A 20779-nucleotide genomic window follows, 5' to 3' on the forward strand; every position below is an offset into this window, starting at 1 on the left:
AATGCCGGCTTCAGCACCACACGCAGGGGGAACAGCGCTTACTGTAGCGCTGTCTTTCCTGCGGGCGGTACGTGGACATGGAGGAGAGTGCACACTGTTCTCCGTGTGCACGTGTGCGGGACGTATTGCGGTACGTGCTGCCGGAGAAAAGCGGACATGTCTCCGTGTTTTGCACACGGACACACGGTCTGTGAAAACACGGAGACATGTGCATAGACCCATTCATTTGAATGGGTCTACGTGTATCAGTGTCTCCGGTACGTGAGAAAACTGTCAGTACATGTACCGGAGACACTGACGTGTGAAAGAGGCCTTAACAATATGTCTTCTGTATCAGGGTTGCCAATTTCACCAAAAAATCACGGACAGAATATTTTTTATGGACATATTGAAAAAACATAATAAATCATTATGATTATAAGTGATACATGTTTACAGCTAATAATTCTGACATAAAGATATTATCTGCAATCACTATAAGCTGTAGAGTGATGATAATTACAGTCAAAATCTGTAAAGGTTTCTTCAGCTTAAAAAAAAAACACAGGCGCCTTAAATTAATTTTTATAGACAGGGCAAAAAATTTCCTGTTTTTACAGACTGCCCTGGAGTTTCTGGATAGTTAGCAATACTGTTCTATATGTTTTAGAAATATTGATATAGAATTCAATGGTTGGAGAAAGTTTCAGAGGCACAGGAAGTCTTTAATCTTTAAGCACAGAGCAAGAAGAGTCATCTAACTTTTTTAAAGTTTCGAAATATCTGGATGAGTCTTCTGTTCATAATTAGTAAGCTCTTGCAACAAATGGTGTTAAACTTATTAGGTCTCATTTATGATTAGACCACAAAACACTTAAACCAGCAAGCATCAATTGGAATGACAAATTATATTATATTGCTCCAGCACCATGATAGAGTTAAAGAGAACTTGTCATTTTATCTAGTGCTAATTTTCATGATCTTTACCAAAGCGGTTTATCATACTGACTTGGAGAATCATATTGCCAGGTCAGTTTTACCATAAAGCGAACAAGGTAAATAAAAAAAAGATCTGAAAATCCAGGGTAGTGCACCTACCCCAGACTTTTATCTCCAGGTGACCACCACTTTGGATCCAGTGGTATAGTATCGAGCCATAGACACTGCATTGTGCTTCCTGTTTCGGCTTGGTCTTTTTAAGGGGGCATTGTTATAAAGGTGTAGCGGCATCAACATAAATGGGTAAAATTATAATGCTATTGCACCGCAATAGCTATACAACCCAGCTGATGTTGATGTGCTCATCATGGGTGGCGCATGACATCACTGTATGTGAATAGCACCAGGATAGGGGACATTATTACAGGATTGGAGACATTATTAGAGGATGGATGCCAGGACAGAGGATATTATTACAGGATGGGGAAAATAAATCTTTGTATCACGTTAGCTAAATCTGGAGGTTTTAAGGGAAGCTGCATGAAAATTACAACCTTTGCTACAAAAAGGTGCCTGATTAAAATCTCATTTCTGTTTTAAGCAGGTCCCAAATTTTAGAAGCATCATTGTCAAAAGCTCCCTGTCCTCTCCAACAACAAAATCCTTTCCCTACAAGCAGAAAAAAATGTAAAACCTGTCTATTTATAATATTATAACTGACAAGATAAAGATTCCCAGCTCACATCAGGACTACAAGATACCAGGTAATTTCAGCTGCATCGCAACTAATGTGGTGTACTTAATTACAGTCATTTCCAAAAGTGTTGACACCTTTGAAATTGTTCCAGGAAATGAAGTATTTCTCCAAGAAAATGTCTGCAATGACACGTTTTGTTACAAACATTTATTTCCTTTGTGTGTATTGGAACAACACAAAAAAACAAAGAAAAGGCAAATTGCACATAATGTTACTTTCTGCAGAGACGAGTCCTGAACAAGTAATGGCAGTCTGCGCCAGATGAAGAAGAAAATAAAAAATGAGTGACTTCATTTGGATGCATTAATGGTAAACCTCTGGATTCACCTGTACTGTATCCACTTATATTATCTACAGAAACCTTGTGCATAATGTCACTAGTAGTAATATTAGTGTTAGTACTGTGGTTCTTGATAACGATTAGTATGGTGATATAATGCAGTTACTATGTGGTGTGGTTTTCTTGCTCTGTCATGGCATCATGGCAAGGGTTAATCCGTTCAGTTGATCTCCTGGAGCTCTCCATCCTGAATTGTCTCAACTGTTCTATGTTGGCCACTCCTGTTATGACCTGGTGGTCAGGACAATAATGGACCTGGTGGTTAAGAGCACACGGAACAACCCGATAGCTACTGATAACAAAGGACGAGCTCTGGGACGTGGGAACTCTGCTGACCGCAATCCCTAATCCTATCACACACACTAGAAATAGCCATGGATTGCTCCTAACGCTCCCTATGCAACTCGGCACAGCCTAAGGAACTAGCTAGCCCTGAAGATAGAAAAATAAAGCCTACCTTGCCTCAGAGATTTTCCCCAAAGGAAAAGGCAGCCCTCCACATATAATGACTGTGAGTAAAGATGAAAATACAAACACAGAGATGAAATAGATTTAGCAAAGCGAGGCCCGACTTACTGAACAGACTGAGGATAGGAAAGGTTGCTTTGCGGTCAGCACAAAAACCTACAAAAAGACCACGCAGAGGGTGCAAAAAGACCCTCCGCACCGACTCACGGTGCGGAGGCGCTCCCTCTGCGTCCCAGAGCTTCCAGCAAGCAAGACAACATTAACAATAGCAAGCTGGACAGAAAAATAGCAAACCAAAGAAAAACAGGCAGGAACTTAGCTTCTGCTGGGAAGACAGGTCACAAGAACGATCCAGGAGTGAACAAGACCAATACTGGAACATTGACAGGTGTCATGGAGCAAAGATCTAAGTGGAGTTAAATAGAGCAGCCAGCTAACGAATTAACCTCGTCACCTGTGGAAGGAAACTCAGAAACACCCACAGCCACCAGAGGAGGTCCATGGATAGAACCAACCGAAGTACCATTCATGACCACAGGAGGGAGCCCGACAACAGAATTCACAACACACTCCCCTCTGGTATATATGCTCATCACTGACACTTAGAAATTGCCAGTGATAGTTCTACATCCTGGTTTGGTGGTGAAGGAAAAAGTTCAGTGTTTGGAATTGGCGGTTGGAGAGTTTTTCTGAAGATTGCTGCATGGAGTTGGTTTGCGTGTTTTTCCCTATCCTCTCACATTTGGTTTTCCCTTCCTATACCTCCTGTTTCCCACTCTGTTGTTTTGTGAGTGTATTTGTAAGAGAGTAGTTTTCTTTTATCCCTGTTTGCTAACCCTATCTGTTTGGTTAGTGTTTGTCTATATACTTCAGCCCCTCAACTCACTGTGTGGGGGAGGGATCAGATAAGGGTTAAGTTAGGAGCATAGCTACTCTCCACCATCCAGGCTAATCCGGGGGAAAGTGTTGTGAATTCTGTGGCAGAGCTCCCTCCTGTGGTCACAAGTGGTACTTCGGCTGATTCTCTCTGGGAGCTTCCGTTTGTGGAGGAAAGTGGTACTGCGGCTTCTGAGTTTCCTCCCTCAGGTGATCTTGTGAGCTCGTTAGGTGCTTCTCTACTTAACTCCACCTAATGCTTTGATCCATGCTTCCTGTCAATGTTCCAGTGTTGGACTTGTTTTTCCCTGGATCATTCCTGTGGCCTGCTGCTCTGCATAGCTAAGTGCTTCTTTGCTATTTGTTTGCTATTTTTTCTGTCCAGCTTGTCTATTTGTTTTGCTGGAAGCTCCGGGACGCAAAGGGTGTACCTCCGTGCCGTTAGTTCGGTACGGAGGGTCTTTTTGCCCCCTTTGCGTGGTTTTCTTTAGGGTTTTGTGTAGACCGCAAAGTTATCTTTCCTATCCTCGCTATGTTTAGAAAGTCGGGCCTCACTTTGCTTAATCTATTTCATCCCTACGTTTGTCTTTTCATCTTACTCACAGTCATTATATGTGGGGGGCTGCCTTTTCCTTTGGGGTATTTCTCTGAGGCAAGGTAGGCTTATTTTTCTATCTTCAGGCTAGTTAGTTTCTCAGGCTGTGCCGAGTTGCATAGGCAGAGTTAGGCGCAATCCACGGCTGCCTCTAGTGTTGTTTGGAGAGGATTAGGGATTGCGGTCTGCAGAGTTCCCACGTCTCAGAGCTCGTTCTATGATTTTGGGTTATTGTCAGATCACTGTATGTGTTCTGACCGCTATGTCCATTGTGGTACTGAATTGCCTTTCATAACAGTACAGGAAGCCCAAAGTGCTAATGATTCTCAATAGAGGGAAAAAGGAAGTTCTGAGACCATTTTTTTTCCTCTGCACTGTGTTTTGCCTTTTTTTTCCCCTAGACATTTGGGTGGTTTAGGACACAGGTGTTACAATGGACATTAAAGGTCTGTCTTCATGTGTAGATCAGCTCACGGCAAGAGTTCAAGATATTCAAGATTTTGTGGTTCAGAATTCTTTGTTAGAACCGAGAATTCCTATTCCAGATTTGTTTTTTGGAGATAGAACTAAATTTCTGAGTTTCAAAAATAATTGTAAACTGTTTCTGGCTTTGAAACCTCGCTCCTCTGGTGACCCAGTTCAACAGGTTAGGATCGTCATTTCTTTTTTGCGTGGCGACCCTCAGGACTGAGCATTTTCTATTGCGTCAGGAGATCCTGCATTAAGTAATATCGATGCGTTTTTCCTGGCGCTTGGATTGCTGTACGATGAGCCTAATTTGGTGGATCAGGCAGAGAAAAATTTGCTGGCTCTTTGTCAGGCTCAGGATGAGATAGAGGTATATTGCCAGAAATTTAGAAAATGGTCCGTGCTCACTCAATGGAATGAATCTGCGCTTGCAGCTATATTCAGAAAGGGTCTCTCTGAAGCCCTTAAGGATGTCATGGTGGGATTTCCTATGCCCGCTGGTTTGAATGAGTCTATGTCTTTGGCCATTCAGATCGGTCGACGCTTGCGTGAGCGTAAATCTGTGCACCATTTGGCGGTATTACCTGAGATTAAACCTGAGCCTATGCAGTGTGATAGGACTATGACCAGAGTTGAACGGCAAGAACACAGACGTCTGAACGGGCTGTGTTTCTACTGTGGTGATTCCACTCATGCCATCTCTGATTGTCCTAAGCGCTCTAAGCGGTTCGCTAGGTCTGCCACCATTGGTATGGTACAGTCAAAATTTCTTCTGTCCGTTACCTTGATCTGCTCTTTGTCATCGTATTCTGTCATGGCATTTGTGGATTCAGGCGCTGCCCTGAATTTGATGGACTTAGAGTATGCTAAGCGTTGTGGGTTTTTCTTGGAGCCCTTGCAGTGTCCTATTCCATTGAGAGGAATTGATGCTACACCTTTAGCCAAGAATAAGCCTCAGTACTGGACCCAGCTGACCATGTGCATGGCTCCTGCACATCAGGAGGATATTCGCTTTCTGGTGTTGCATAATCTGCATGATGTGGTCGTGTTGGGGTTGCCATGGCTACAAGCCCATAATCCAGTATTAGATTGGAAATCCATGTCGGTGTCCAGCTGGGGTTGTCAGGGGGTACATGGTGATGTTCCATTTCTGTCAATTTCGTCATCCACCCCTTCTGAGGTCCCAGAGTTCTTGTCTGATTACCGGGATGTATTTGATGAGCCCAAGTCCGATACCCTACCTCCGCATAGGGATTGTGATTGTGCTATCAATTTGATTCCTGGTAGTAAATTCCCAAAAGGTCGATTGTTTAATTTATCCGTACCTGAGCACACCGCTATGCGCAGTTATGTGAAGGAATCCCTGGAGAAGGGGCATATTCGCCCGTCATCGTCGCCATTAGGAGCAGGGTTCTTTTTTGTAGCCAAGAAGGATGGTTAGCTGAGACCTTGCATAGATTACCGCCTTCTTAATAAGATCACGGTTAAATTTCAGTACCCCTTGCCATTGTTATCTGATCTGTTTGCTCGGATTAAGGGGGCTAGTTGGTTCACAAAGATAGATCTTCGTGGTGCGTATAATCTGGTGCGAATTAAGCAAGGCGATGAATGGAAAACTGCATTTAATACGCCCGAGGGTCATTTTGAGTATCTAGTGATGCCGTTCGGACTTGCCAATGCTCCATCAGTGTTTCAGTCCTTTATGCATGACATCTTCCGAGAGTACCTGGATAAATTCCTGATTGTGTACTTGGATGACATTTTGATCTTCTCGGATGATTGGGAGTCTCATGTGATGCAGGTCAGAACGGTTTTTCAGGTCCTGCGTGCTAATTCTTTGTTTGTGAAGGGATCAAAGTGTCTCTTTGGTGTGCAGAAGGTTTCATTTTTGGGGTTCATCTTTTCCCCTTCTACTATCGAGATGGATCCTGTTAAGGTCCAAGCCATCCATGATTGGACTCAGCCGACATCTCTGAAAAGTCTGCAAAAGTTACTGGGCTTTGCTAATTTTTATCGTCGCTTCATCTGCAATTTTTCTAGTATTGCTAAACCATTGACCGATTTGACCAAGAAGGGTGCTGATGTGGTCAATTGGTCTTCTGCTGCTGTGGAAGCTTTTCAAGAGTTGAAGCGTCGTTTTTCTTCTGCCCCTGTGTTGTGTCAACCAGATGTTTCTCTTCCGTTCCAGGTCGAGGTTGATGCTTCTGAGATTGGAGCAGGGGCTGTTTTGTCGCAGAGAGGTTCTGATTGCTCAGTGATGAAACCATGCGCTTTCTTTTCCAGGAAGTTTTCGCCTGCTGAGCGAAATTATGATGTGGGCAACCGAGAGTTGCTGGCCATGAAGTGGGCATTTGAGGAGTGGCGTCATTGGCTTGAAGGAGCTAAGCATCGCGTGGTGGTATTGACTGATCATAAGAACTTGACTTATCTCGAGTCTGCCAAGCGGTTGAATCCTAGACAGGCTCGTTGGTCGCTGTTTTTTGCCCGTTTTGACTTTGTGATTTCGTACCTTCCGGGCTCTAAAAATGTGAAGGCGGATGCTCTGTCTAGGAGTTTTGTGCCCGACTCTCCGGGTTTGTCTGAGCCGGCGGGTATCCTCAAGGAAGGAGTAATTGTGTCTGCCATCTCCCCTGATTTGCGGCGGGTGTTGCAAAAATTTCAGGCTAATAAACCTGATCGTTGTCCAGCGGAGAGACTGTTTGTCCCTGATAGGTGGACGAATAAAGTTATCTCTGAGGTTCATTGTTCGGTGTTGGCTGGTCTTCCTGGAATCTTTGGTACCAGAGAGTTAGTGGCTAGATCCTTTTGGTGGCCATCTCTGTCGCGGGATGTGCGTACTTTTGTGCAGTCCTGTGGGATTTGTGCTCGGGCTAAGCCCTGCTGTTCTCGTGCCAGTGGGTTGCTTTTGCCCTTGCCGGTCCCGAAGAGGCCTTGGACACATATCTCTATGGATTTTATTTCAGATCTTCCCGTTTCTCAAAAGATGTCAGTCATTTGGGTGGTCTGTGATCGCTTTTCTAAGATGGTCCATCTGGTACCCTTGTCTAAATTGCCTTCCTCCTCTGATTTGGTGCCATTGTTCTTCCAGCATGTGGTTCGTTTACATGGCATTCCAGAGAATATCGTTTCTGACAGAGGTTCCCAGTTTGTTTCGAGGTTTTGGCGAGCCTTTTGTGGTAGGATGGGCATTGACTTGTCTTTTTCCTCGGCTTTCCATCCTCAGACTAATGGCCAGACCGAACGAACCAATCAGACCTTGGAAACATATCTGAGATGTTTTGTGTCTGCTGATCAGGATGACTGGGTGTCCTTTTTGCCTTTGGCTGAGTTCGCCCTTAATAACCGGGCCAGCTCGGCTACCTTGGTTTCGCCATTTTTCTGCAACTCTGGGTTCCATCCTCGTTTCTCTTCAGGACAGGTTGAGTCTTCGGACTGTCCTGGTGTGGATACTGTGGTGGACAGGTTGCAGCAGATTTGGACTCATGTAGTGGACAATTTGACCTTGTCCCAGGAGAGGGCTCTACGTTTTGCTAATCGCAGACGCTGTGCGGGTCCCCGACTTCGTGTTGGGGATCTGGTTTGGTTATCTTCTCGTCATATTCCTATGAAGGTTTCCTCTCCTAAGTTTAAACCTCGTTTCATTGGTCCGTATAGGATTTCTGAGGTTCTTAATCCGGTGTCTTTTCGTCTGACCCTTCCAGATTCTTTTTCCATACATAACATATTCCATAGGTCATTGTTGCGGAGATACGTGGCACCTATGGTTCCATCTGTTGACCCTCCTGCCCCGGTTTTGGTGGAGGGGGAGTTGGAGTATATTGTGGAGAAGATTTTGGATTCTCGTGTTTCAAGACGAAAACTCCAGTATCTGGTTAAATGGAAGGGTTATGCTCAGGAAGATAATTCCTGGGTTTTTGCCTCTGATGTCCATGCTCCCGATCTTGTTCGTGCCTTTCATGTGGCTCATCCTGGTCGGCCTGGGGGCTCTGGTGAGGGTTCGGTGACCCCTCCTCAAGGGGGGGGTACTGTTGTGAATTCTGTGGCAGAGCTCCCTCCTGTGGTCACAAGTGGTACTTCGGCTGATTCTCTCTGGGAGCTTCCGTTTGTGGAGGAAAGTGGTACTGCGGCTTCTGAGTTTCCTCCCTCAGGTGATCTTGTGAGCTCGTTAGGTGCTTCTCTACTTAACTCCACCTAATGCTTTGATCCATGCTTCCTGTCAATGTTCCAGTGTTGGACTTGTTTTTCCCTGGATCATTCCTGTGGCCTGCTGCTCTGCATAGCTAAGTGCTTCTTTGCTATTTGTTTGCTATTTTTTCTGTCCAGCTTGTCTATTTGTTTTGCTGGAAGCTCTGGGACGCAAAGGGTGTACCTCCGTGCCGTTAGTTCGGTACGGAGGGTCTTTTTGCCCCCTTTGCGTGGTTTTCTTTAGGGTTTTGTGTAGACCGCAAAGTTATCTTTCCTATCCTCGCTCTGTTTAGAAAGTCGGGCCTCACTTTGCTTAATCTATTTCATCCCTACGTTTGTCTTTTCATCTTACTCACAGTCATTATATGTGGGGGGCTGCCTTTTCCTTTGGGGTATTTCTCTGAGGCAAGGTAGGCCTAATTTTCTATCTTCAGGCTAGTTAGTTTCTCAGGCTGTGCCGAGTTGCATAGGCAGAGTTAGGCGCAATCCACGGCTGCCTCTAGTGTTGTTTGGAGAGGATTAGGGATTGCGGTCTGCAGAGTTCCCACGTCTCAGAGCTCGTTCTATGATTTTGGGTTATTGTCAGATCACTGTATGTGTTCTGACCGCTATGTCCATTGTGGTATTGAATTGCCTTTCATAACAGGAAAGGGATAGACTAGGGCGCCCCTAGTTAGAGGGTTCGGGTAGGTGCCCACAGTCCATTGTCACTATGTGAGAGGTGCAGAGCTCATATCCATGAAGTCAACCAATCCCGGTCATAGCCTCGCCACACCATAGAAACAAGAATTACGTGACAGCTCATTAGCAGTCACTTGTTTACAAATGAATGATAATATTGCATCATATGGGGCCCCTTATGGGGCGCTCCCAATCTTTTATTATTAACTAAACCTGTGTAAATGTGTGTGTAATGCAGTGGCGTGTGTTAATATACTTACTGATCGCCGTCTTCCCCAGTTTCCAGAACCGCTCCAGTCCTGTTGTCACTCACATTGCTGAAATTCCAAACTGCCATAAGACTGTGGTTTATATAAGCATTAAGACTGGGATTGTGCACGCCAGTCTTCATGAAGGGCTCGCTGTAGTACAATGCACCAAATTCATTAAGAGGCGCGCATCAATGAATGAATTTGGTGCATGTTCTGAGTGGAGCGCACCTCTCCAGAAATGCTACTCCAAGTCAGAGACTGGAGTAGAACATCGGCGTAAAAATTCTGCCATTTTTACATACTGTAAATAGTCGCGCTCCATCTCCTTCCCAGCTGCTCCTGTTTTGGCTGAGCTGCCTTAAAATGATGTAAAAAAACATCAAAAGTTGCAACACTTTTGCACAATTCCATAATGAGCAAAAATGTGACTTTTTGGAGATTTTATGTCAGTTTTCTGTTGAAAAAGCGTTGATGGTTTGGACCCCATGTGTGAGCGAAAAGTTGTTTTTACAATATACAGGTGCTTCTTACTAAATTAGAATATCATCAAAAAGTTTCTTTATTTCAGTTCTTCAATACAAAAGGTGAATCTCGTATATTATATAGAGTCATTACAAACAGAGGGATCTATTTCACGTGTATATTTCTGCTAATGTTGATGATTATGGCTTACAGCCAATGAAAACCCAAAAGTCATTATCTCAGTAAATTAGAATAATTAACAAAAAACACCTGCAAAGGCTTCCTACGCAATTAAAAAGGTCCCTTAGTCTGTTTCAGTAGGCTCCACAATCATGGGGAAGACTGCTGACATGACAGGTGTCAAGAAGGCAGTCATTGACACACTCCACAAGGAGGGTAAGCCACAAAAGGTCATTGCTAAAGAAGCTGGCTGTTCACAGAATGCTGTATCCAGGCATATTAATGGAATGTTGAGTGGAAGGAAAAAGTGTTGTACAAAAAGGTGCACAAACAACCGGGATAACCACAGCCTTGAAAGGATTGTTAAGAAAAGGCCATTCAAAGATTTGGGGGAGATTCACAAGGAGTGAGCTGCTGATGGAGTCATTGCTTCAAGAGCCACCACAGACGTATCCAGGACATGGGCTACAAGTGTCGCATTCCTTGTGTCACACCACTCATGACAAATAAACAACGCCAGAAGCGTCTTACCTTGGTCAAGGAGAAAAAGAACTGGACTGTTGCTCAGTGGTCCAAGGTGTTGTATTCAGATGAAAGTACGTTTTGCATTTCCTTGGGAAATCAAGGTCCAGAGTCTGAAGGAAGAGTGTAGAGGCCACAATCCAAGCTGCTTGAGGTCTACTGTGAAGTTTCCACAATCAGTTATGGTTTGGAGAGCCATGTCATCTGCTGGTGTAGGTCCACTGTGTTTTATCAAGACCAAAGTCAGTGCAGCCGTCTACCAGGAAATTTTAGAGCACTTCATGCTTCCCTCTGCCGACAAGCTTTTTGGAGATGGAAATTTCATTCTCCAGTAGGACTTGGCACCTGCCTACACTGCCAAAAGTACCACTACCTGGTTTAACCCCTTCATGACCCAGCCTATTTTGATGTTAATGACTTGGCCATTTTTTGCAATTCTGACCAGTGTCCCTTTATGAGGTAATAACTCAGGAACGCTTCAATGGATCCTAGTGATTCTGAGATTGTTTTTTCGTGACATATTGGGCTTCATGTTAGTGAAGTTAGGGACCACTTCACATTTGAAGTCAGTTTGAGGGGTCTATATGGCTGAAAATACCCAAGTGTGACACCATTCTAAAAACTGCACCCCTCAAGGTGCTCAAAACCACATTCAAGAAGTTTATTAACCCTTCAGGTGTTTCACAGCAGCAGAAGCAACATGGAAGAAAAAAATGAACATTTAACTTTTTAGTCACAAAAAATAATCTTTTAGCAACAATTTTTTATTTTCCCCAAGGGTAAAAGGAGAAACTGGACCCGAAAGTTGTTGTACAATTTTTCCTGAGTACGCCGATACCGCATATGTGGGGGGGGAACCACTGTTTGGGCGCACGACAGGGCTCGGAAGGGAAGGAGCGCTGTTTGACTTTTTGAATGAAAAATTGGCTCCAATCTTTAGCGGACACCATGTCGCGTTTGGAGAGCACCTGTGTGCCTAAATATTGGAGGTCCCCTACAAGTGACCCCATTTTGGAAACTAAACCCCCCAAGGAACTTACCTAGATGCATAGTGAGCACTTTGAACCCCTAGGTGCTTCACAAATTGATCGGTAAAAATTAAAGTCATTTAATTTCACAAAAAAATTTTTTTAGCCTCAATTTTTTAGTTTTCACATGGGCAACGGGATAAAATGGATCCTAAAATTTGTTAGGCAATTTCTCCTGAGTGCACTGATACCTCACATGTGGGGGTAAACCACTGTTTGGGCACACGGCAGGGCTCGGAAAGGAAGGAGCACCATTTGACTTTTTAAACGAAAAATTAGCTCCACTCGTTAGCGGACACCATGTTGCGTTTGGAGAGCCGCTGTGTGCCTAAACATTGGAGCTCCCCCAAAAGTGACCTCATTTTGGAAACTAGACCCCCAAACAGAGGCGTAGCTAGAGCTTTTGCCGCCCGGGGCTGTTCCCGAGTTTGGCGCCCCCCCCCCCCCAGCTCAATACACACAAAGGTTACCAAAAATGGTTTTCCTGTTTTGTAGAACTTAAACTGGGCCTAATGGTGTCACCCCCACATGCCACACCTGTGACTTAATACCACCACACCATGACCAGGCCACATAGTGACCGAATAATACTACATACAAGGGACAAATACCACCGCACCATTTCCAGACCACATATTACCACCACATAGTGACTGAATACTACAATACTGATCAGTAATAAAAAAAAAAACCACAATACTATCACCATAAGTGCCAGTATTCACAGGAGATCTGTACTTAGTATGCAGTGTCTGTGTAGAGGTAATACAGAGATCACTGGTGACATTATACACAGGACCTCTATATAGTATACAGTGTATAGTGTCAGTGTATAGGTAACACTGACTCACCAGTGACGTCTCTAGGTGAAGTCCTTCATCTTTTATCCAGCACAGACCGCCATCATTCCTTCCAGCCAGGACTCGTTTCTGCAGGAAATAACACAGTTATCTCGAGCTCCGCTTGCAGAACACATTACTTAATTTTTCACAACTTCTACATTACATCACATGAAGAAAAAAAGGTGATATAGTGTCACTCTGCACAGTAACAGGCCTGCCCCCCATTTAAAACAGTATACTCAAAAAATAAAATAAATACATCACTGCAGTAATAATATCCCTTAATTATCCCCTATGGTAATAATATTCCCCACCCTGGCCCCGTTTATCTCATTCCTGGCTCCAGCCATATGTTGTCGTATCCTGCCCTCATGAGTATCCATTCTACCCCATATGATCTCCCCATCCTGCCCCACCAGCCTCCATCGTATCCGTCCTGCCCCATGATCCAATCCTGCCCCGTGTCTCCAATCATGCCCCGTATCTACATTCTGCCCATGCCTCAAGTCCTGCCCCCAGTGTGTCCAGCATATTACCCCCATGTTGTCCAGCAATCTGCCCCAGTGTGTCCAGCATATTACCCCCATGTTGTCCAGCAATCTGCCCCAGTGTGTCCAGCATATTACCCCCAGTGTGTCCAGCAATCTGCCCCAGTATGTCCAGCATATTACCCCCAGTGTGTCCAGCAATCTGCCCTCAGTGTGTCCAGCAATCTGCCCCAGTGTCCAGCCTTTCCCCAGTGTGTCCAGCAGTCTGCCCCAGTGTGTCCAGCATATTACCCCCAGTGTCCAGCATTGCCCCAGTGTGTCCAGTATATTACCCCCAGTGTGTCCAGCAATCTGCCCCAGTGTCCAGCATTGCCCCAGTGTGTCCAGAAGTCTGCCCCAGGGTCTCCAGCATTGCCTCAATGTGTCCAGAAATCTGCCCCAGGGTCTCCAGTATTGCCCCAGTGTGTCCAGCAATCTGCCCCAGGGTCTCCAGTATTGCCCCAGTGTGTCCAGCATTCTGCCCCATAGTCTCCTGTATTGCCCCAGTGTGTCCAGCAATCTGCCCCATGGTCTCCTGTATTGCCCCAGTGTGTCCAGCAATCTGCCCCATGGTCTCCAGTATTGCCCCAGTGTGTCCAGCAATCTGCCCCATGGTCTCCTGTATTGCCCCAGTGTGTCCAGCATTCTGCCCCATGGTCTCCAGCATTGCCCCAGCCCCAGTCAGAAATAAAGAAAAAAAAAAAAAGTAAAATCCTCACCTCTCCCGTTCCCAGCGCAGGTCCGGTGCAGTCAGCGTCTCTCCGGCTCTGCGACGCTCAGGACAGAGAGGCAGAGCGGCGCGCACAGTAGTGACGTCATCGCGCCCTCTGCTCTGAGACGTCGCAGAGTCAGAGGAGGCTGCAGCTGCCGGCGCCGCAGGAACCAGGAGAGGTGAGTATAGAGCAGGGGGCGGGGGCGGGGGCGGGGGCGGGACCCGGGGGTGGGGGGAGCTGGCCCTGGTCGTGGCGGCGGACGGCGCCGCCCGAAGATTTAAAGGGGCGTCTTTTTTTTTTTTTTTATCTTCTTCTGCAGCGCCGGCCGCCCCCAGCATTGTGCCGCCCGGGGCGGACCGCCCCCCCCGCACCCCCCTTCCTACGCCACTGCCCCCAAAGAACTTATCTAGATGTGTGGTGGGCACTTTGAACCCCCAAGTGCTTCAAATAAAATTATAACGCAGAGCCGTGAAACTAAAAAAATCATTTTTCTTTCCTCAAAAATTATTTTCTAGCAAGCAATTTTTGTATTTTCACAAGGGTAACAGGAGAAATTGGACCCCAAAAGTTGTTGTCCAGTTTGTCCTGAGTACACTGATACCCCATATGTGTGGGGAGAACCACTGTTTGGGCGCATTGCAGAGCTCGGAAGGGAAGTAGTGACATTTTGAAATGCAGACTTTGATGGAATGGTCAGCGAGTGTCATGTTACATGTGGAGAGCCCCTGATGTGCCTAAACATTAGAAACCCCCCACAAGTGACCTCATTTTGGAAACTAGACCCCCCAGGAACTTATCTAGATGTGTGGTGAGCACTTTGAACTCCCAAGTGCTTCACAGAAGTTTATAACGCAGAGCCATGAAAATAAAAAATGATTTTTTTTCCTCAAAAAAATGATTTTTTAGCCCGCAATCTTTTATTTTCACAAAGGTAACAGGAGAAATTGGACCCCAAAAGGTGTTGTCCAGTTTGTCCTAAGTACGCTGATACCCCATATGTGGGGGTAAACCACTGTTTGGGCACACGTCGGGGCTCGGAAGAGAAGTAGTGACGTTTTGAAATGCAGACTTTGATGGAATGGTCTGCGAGCATCATGTTAGGTTTGCAGAGCCCCTGATGTGCCTAAACAGTACAAACCCCCCACAAGTGACCCCATTTTGGAAACTAGACCCCCCAAGCAACTTATCTAGATGTGTGGTGAGCACTGTGGACCCCCAAGTGCTTCACAGAATTTTATAACGCAGAGCCGTGAAAATAAAAAATCATTTTTTGCCCACAAAAATATTTTTTTAGCCCCCATTTTTTAATTTTTCCAAGGGTAACAGGTGAAATTAGACCCCCAAAGTTGTTGTGCAATTTTTCCTGAGTACACTTATGCCCCATATGTTTGGGTAAACCACTGTTTGGGGGCACATCGGGGCTCGGAAGGGAGGGAGCACCATTTGACTTTTTGAATGCAAGATTGGCTGGAATCAATGGAGGCGCCATGTAGCGTTTGGAGACCCCTGATGTGCCTAAACAGTGGAAACTCCTCAATTCTAACTCCAGCACTAACCCCAACACGCCCGTAACCCTAATCCCAACTCTAACCATAACCCTAATCACACCCCTAACCCCAACACACCCCTAACCAAAATCCCAACGCTAACCACAAGCCTAACGCTAACCCCAACACACCCTTAACCCTAATCTTAACCCTAATTCCAACCCTAACCCTAAGGTTATGTGCCCATGTTGCGGATTCGTGTGCGGATTTTTCCGCACCGTTTTTGAAAAATCCGCAGGTAAAACGCACTGCGTTTTACTTGTGGATTTACTGCGGATTTCCAGTGTTTTATGTGCGGATTTCACCTGCCGATTCCTATTGAGGAACAGGTGTAAAACGCTGCGGAATCCGCACAAAGAATTGACATGCTGCGGAAAATACAACACAGCGTTTCCGCGTGGTATTTTCCGCACCATGGGCACAGCGGATTTGGTTTTCCTTAGGTTTACATGGTATTGTAATCGTGATGGAAAACTGATCCGCAGAGGCCAATCCGCACCGTGTGCACATAGCCTAATTCTAACCCTAACCCTAATTCTAACCCTAATTGCAACCCTAACCCTAATTCTAACTCTAACCCTAATTGCAACCCTAACCCTAAAACTAATTGCAATCCCAAACCTAATTCTAACCCAAATTGTAACCCTAACCCTAATTGCAACCCTAACCCTAGTGAAAAAACAAAAATAAATATATTTTCTTTATTTCATTATTTTCCCTATCTATGGGGTGTGATAAAGGGGGGGTTTATTTACTTTTTTATTTTATTTTGATCACTGTGATAGGTTCTATCACAGTGAACAAAGTGTACCTGGAATGAATCTGCCGGCCGGCAGATTCGGCGGGTGCAATGCGCATGCGCTCGCCATTTTGGAAGATGGTGGCGCCCATGGAGAACTCCGGAGCTCGGTAGGTAAGTGGGGGTGAGATCGGACCACAGGGGGTGAGATCGGACCACGGGGGGAGCGGACTGGAGGACGGAGGGGAGCGGAGGACAGCAGATTACAGGACGGAGGGGAGATCGGTGGCAGATCCGTCGTCTCCAGCCATGGCCGATGATATTGCAGCATTGTCCATGGCTGGATTGTAATATTTGACCAATTTTCATGGCTCGAGATCATAAGAGGGCGCCCTCTGCTGGTTGTCCTCATATGATCTCGAGCCAGGGAGCTTTCTAGGAAAGTTCCCACGATCTAGGAACAGCCAGCAGAGGGCGCCTCACCGCAAATGCAGGTAAATATAGGTCAATGACCTACTTTACCTACATTCTCCGGGGTTTTGCAGACATGAGCAACGTTGCATTAGCAAAGCTCGTGCCTGCAAAATATTTTAACCCCTTCAGATGGATTTACATCGTTGGACGTGACAGATCCTCGGAAGGTATGTATATTGTTGGTTTATAATTTTTTTTATTTATTTACAGATCGAGGGTCTTCAGTGAGTGGATTGAGAGTAGAATAAATTAATACAACAACCTTTGTGATTTTTTCATTAAATTAATTTTTAATAATGTGTTTGTGTTTTTTTAACCCTTTACTAGTATTGGATTAACAATGAATAGGTGTCATAATTGACGCCTCTCCATTATTAATTTGGCTTAATGTCACCTTACAATAGCAAGGTGGCATTAACCCTTCATTACCCCATATCCCACCGCTACACGGAAATGGGAAGAGAGTGGCCAAGTGCCAGAATAGGCGCATCTTCCAGATGTGCCTTTTCTGGGGTGGCTAGGGGCAGGTGATTTTAGCCAGGGGGGGGGGGCAATAACCGTGGACCCTCTCCAGGCTATTAATATCTGCCCTCAGTCACTGGCTTTACTACTCTGGTGGAGAAAATTGTGCGGGAGCCCACGCCAATTTTTTCGGCCATTTAACTCTTTAATTTACTAGCTAGAACGGCAAAATTTTGCAGATACACACTACTGACATTAGTAGTGTGGAATATGCAAAAAAAATGGGGATATGAGATGGTTTACTGTATGTAAACCAGGTCTCATATCATGTCGGGTTTAGGAAGGAGATAGCAAAAGCCGGTAATTGAATTACGGGCTTTCTGCTATATCGCGCTGGATGAAATATTTATATACATATATGTGTCTACTGACAAATATATATATATATATATATAGACAGTATATATGTTGTTGTTTTTTAAAGGGACACTGTCACCTGAATTTGGAGGGAACAATCTTCAGCCATGGAGGCGGGGTTTTTGATTCACCCTTTCCTTACCCGCTGGCTGCAATACTGGATTGAAGTTCATTCTCTGTCCTCCATAGTACATGCCTGCGCTGTGCAAGATTGCCTTGTGCAGGCGTGTACTACGGGGGACAGAGAATGAACTTCAATCCAATATTGCAGCCAGCATGCAGCCAGCGGGTAAGGAAAGGGTGAATCAAAAACCCAAAAACCCCGCCTCCATGGCTGAAGATTGTTCCCTCCAAATCCAGGTGACAGTGTCCCTTTAACACATGGATCCCTTTGTATAGCCGTATGTCGGTTTTGCAAGCCTGCGATAAAAACACGCAGTACGGATGACATACGGATTACATACGGAGGATGCCATGCGCAAAAAACGGTGACACACCCTGCCTACGGAGGAGCTACGGAGCACTATTTTGGGGACTTTTCAGCGTATTACGGCCGTAAAAAACGGACCGTATTTTCATACGCTGAGTGTGAAGCCGGCCTAAGGGGTTGGAGTCTATTCTGTGCTACTCATTCCATAGGTTACCGGCCACCTCTGCAGTCTATTAGTGGGGGTTGGTCTCCTGGGCAACAAGTGCCGCAGCGCTTACAAGCGCTACTACATGGCATGTGATATGTGCTCTGCAGCTGGCAGGATAGTTTCACCCAGCAATCCCCAGCGCCCTTGTGCTCCTCAGTTCTCCTCTGTATCAGACAGCGCCCCGCTCCGGCCAGTGGTGCAACCATTCTGCTTGACTAATCTGCCAATTATGAGCACAGCGCCCAGCAACAGGAAGCCGGGGGCAATGGAGAGCGGTGCTGCTGAAGAACAACCCTATAAGGGGGCACTCTGGGCGCATTATTTAATTTAAGGAAGCATTCAAAAGGCAATATTAATGGTTAGGGGCCACAATACTGGCAGCCCACCCTACCTCACTAACAACCACAGTCATGCAGATGTTTTAGGAAGATGTGTTTGGTCATTTTTTGGCCTGCAATTAATCCGTGGTGACTGATCTCTCCTGACAGCTCTGCCGGACTAAGCTGCCCTCTCTGCTCCTCAGTTATTCCTCCTGGAAATGTCACAGCCTTCAGCCTGGTCTGTACTGCTGCGTGCTCGGCCATCTTTACACCTACGGCTGCCGTCACACTCGCAGTATTTTACATCAGTATTTGTAAGCCAAAACCAGGAGTGGGTGATAAATACAGAAGTGGGGACCTGTTTCTATACTTTTCCTCTGAGTGTTCCCCTCCTGGTCTCTTCTATGCTGATAACTCCTTACACACACAAGCTCCGGGAAACAGTCAGTAAGGAGGGGAGCGCGCACGTGTCTGCTGGGATGTTCCCCCAGATTAGGGGAGGATAACACCCTGAAGCCACATCTGCAGCATTAATCCTGACTGACCAGGAGTCACTGACAACAAGCAGAGATCCTGGAAATGGGGCGCAATGACCAAACAGGCAGAAAACCTGTCTGCGTCGCCCATTCTGTCAGGGTAGGGTCAGAGCTGCCGCCATAGTGACGCTGCTGGAGAGCGGTCCGCCGGCGGGTGTAGTACGGGTGTGTGCCGCCTCTGCCCGCCGTACAGCGGGCGCCGTCTCCATGGTGACACATCTGTGTACAGGAAGTGCTCGGCGTATCCAGCTGTGGGAGGTCACGTGAGGTCAGCTGACAAGGAGGAGGCGGCCAGGAAGATGGCGGGCGCTGTGACAGCACGAGGGGCGTGGGGCGGCAGGAGGTGAGGAGCCGGGGCAGACGACCATGGAGCACATCTCCACCCCGAAGGTGAGGGCAGCTGTGGCGGCTGCGCCCAGTGATAAAGGTCCCTGGCAGTGTGTCCTCCGCAGGATGGCAGCAGTGATGCTGTGAGGTCTGTGCCCCTGCTGACAGTCCACGCTGAGGGCTCTGCTCCCTGCTGGGTGGCACTGGTGCTGATATATATGATGGAGGGGACTGTCAGGGGCTGTGTGTGGCGAGACCCCGGGATGTGACCTGTATCTGCAGCCTCCATTCCTTGTCTTCCTCTTTTCCTAGGTGGAGAATGTGAAGTTATTGCATCGGTACACAAGCAAGAGGCCGGCCAGCGGGACCCTCTACCTGACCGCCACCCACCTCATCTACGTGGACGCGGCCGCCGGTGGCCGCAGGGAGATCTGGGTGAGTGGCTCCGGTCCTGTCCGCAGAGTGCTGCACCTCCACGTATTGTTACTGCACCTCCACGTATTGTCACTGCACCTCCACGTATTGTCACTGCACCTCCGCGTATTGTCACGGCACCTCCACGTATTGTCACTGCACCTCCACGTATTGTCACGGCACCTCCACGTATTGTCACTGCACCTCCACGTATTGTCACGGCACCTCCGCGTATTGTCGCTGCACCTCCACGTATTGTCACGGCACCTCCGCGTATTGTCACGGCACCTCCACGTATTGTCACGGCACCTCCGCGTATTGTCACGGCACCTCCACGTATTGTCACTGCACCTCCGCGTATTGTCACTGCACCTCCGCGTATTGTCACTGCACCTCCGCGTATTGTCACTGCACCTCCGCGTATTGTCACGGCACCTCCACGTATTGTCACTGCACCTCCACGTATTGTCACGGCACCTCCGCGTATTGTCACTGCACCTCCACGTATTGTCACTGCACCTCCGCGTATTGTCACTGTACCTCCGCGTATTGTCACTGCACCTACACGTATTGTCACGGCACCTCCGCGTATTGTCACTGCACCTCCGCGTATTGTCACTGCACCTCCACGTATTGTCACGGCACCTCCACGTATTGTCACTGCACCTCCACGTATTGTCACTGCACCTCCACGTATTGTCACTGCACCTCCACGTATTGTCACGGCACCTCCACGTATTGTCACTGCACCTCCGCGTATTGTCACGGCACCTCCGCGTATTGTCACGGCACCTCCGCGTATTGTCACTGCACCTACACGTATTGTCACGGCACCTCCGCGTATTGTCACTGCACCTCCGCGTATTGTCACTGCACCTCCACGTATTGTCACTGTACCTCCGCGTATTGTCACTGCACCTCCACGTATTGTCACGGCACCTCCACGTATTGTCACTGCACCTCCACGTATTGTCACTGCACCTCCACGTATTGTCACTGCACCTCCACGTATTGTCACTGCACCTCCACGTATTGTCACGGCACCTCCGCGTATTGTCACTGCACCTCCGCGTATTGTCACGGCACCTCCGC

At 46.8% G+C, this 20779-nt stretch overlaps 1 protein-coding gene across 2 annotated transcripts in view; it reads left to right on the forward strand.

Moving 5' to 3' along the window:
• The first annotated feature begins 19224 nt into the window (after positions 1–19224).
• Positions 19225–20779, forward strand: part of MTMR8 (myotubularin related protein 8) — a 48342-nt gene continuing 46787 nt past the window's right edge. Inside the window, exons 1-2 of one of the 2 annotated variants that reach the window (XM_069747205.1) lie at positions 19225–19336; positions 19586–19708. In XM_069747205.1, coding sequence (XP_069603306.1) covers positions 19313–19336; positions 19586–19708 — 147 coding nt within the window. In that variant the 5' untranslated portion in view covers positions 19225–19312. The remainder of the gene's footprint in view (positions 19337–19585; positions 19709–20779) is intronic. The other variant, XM_069747206.1, reaches the window with a different exon arrangement.

This window comes from Ranitomeya imitator, chromosome 2, assembly GCF_032444005.1.
Source record: "Ranitomeya imitator isolate aRanImi1 chromosome 2, aRanImi1.pri, whole genome shotgun sequence".
NCBI lineage: Eukaryota > Metazoa > Chordata > Amphibia > Anura > Dendrobatidae > Ranitomeya > Ranitomeya imitator.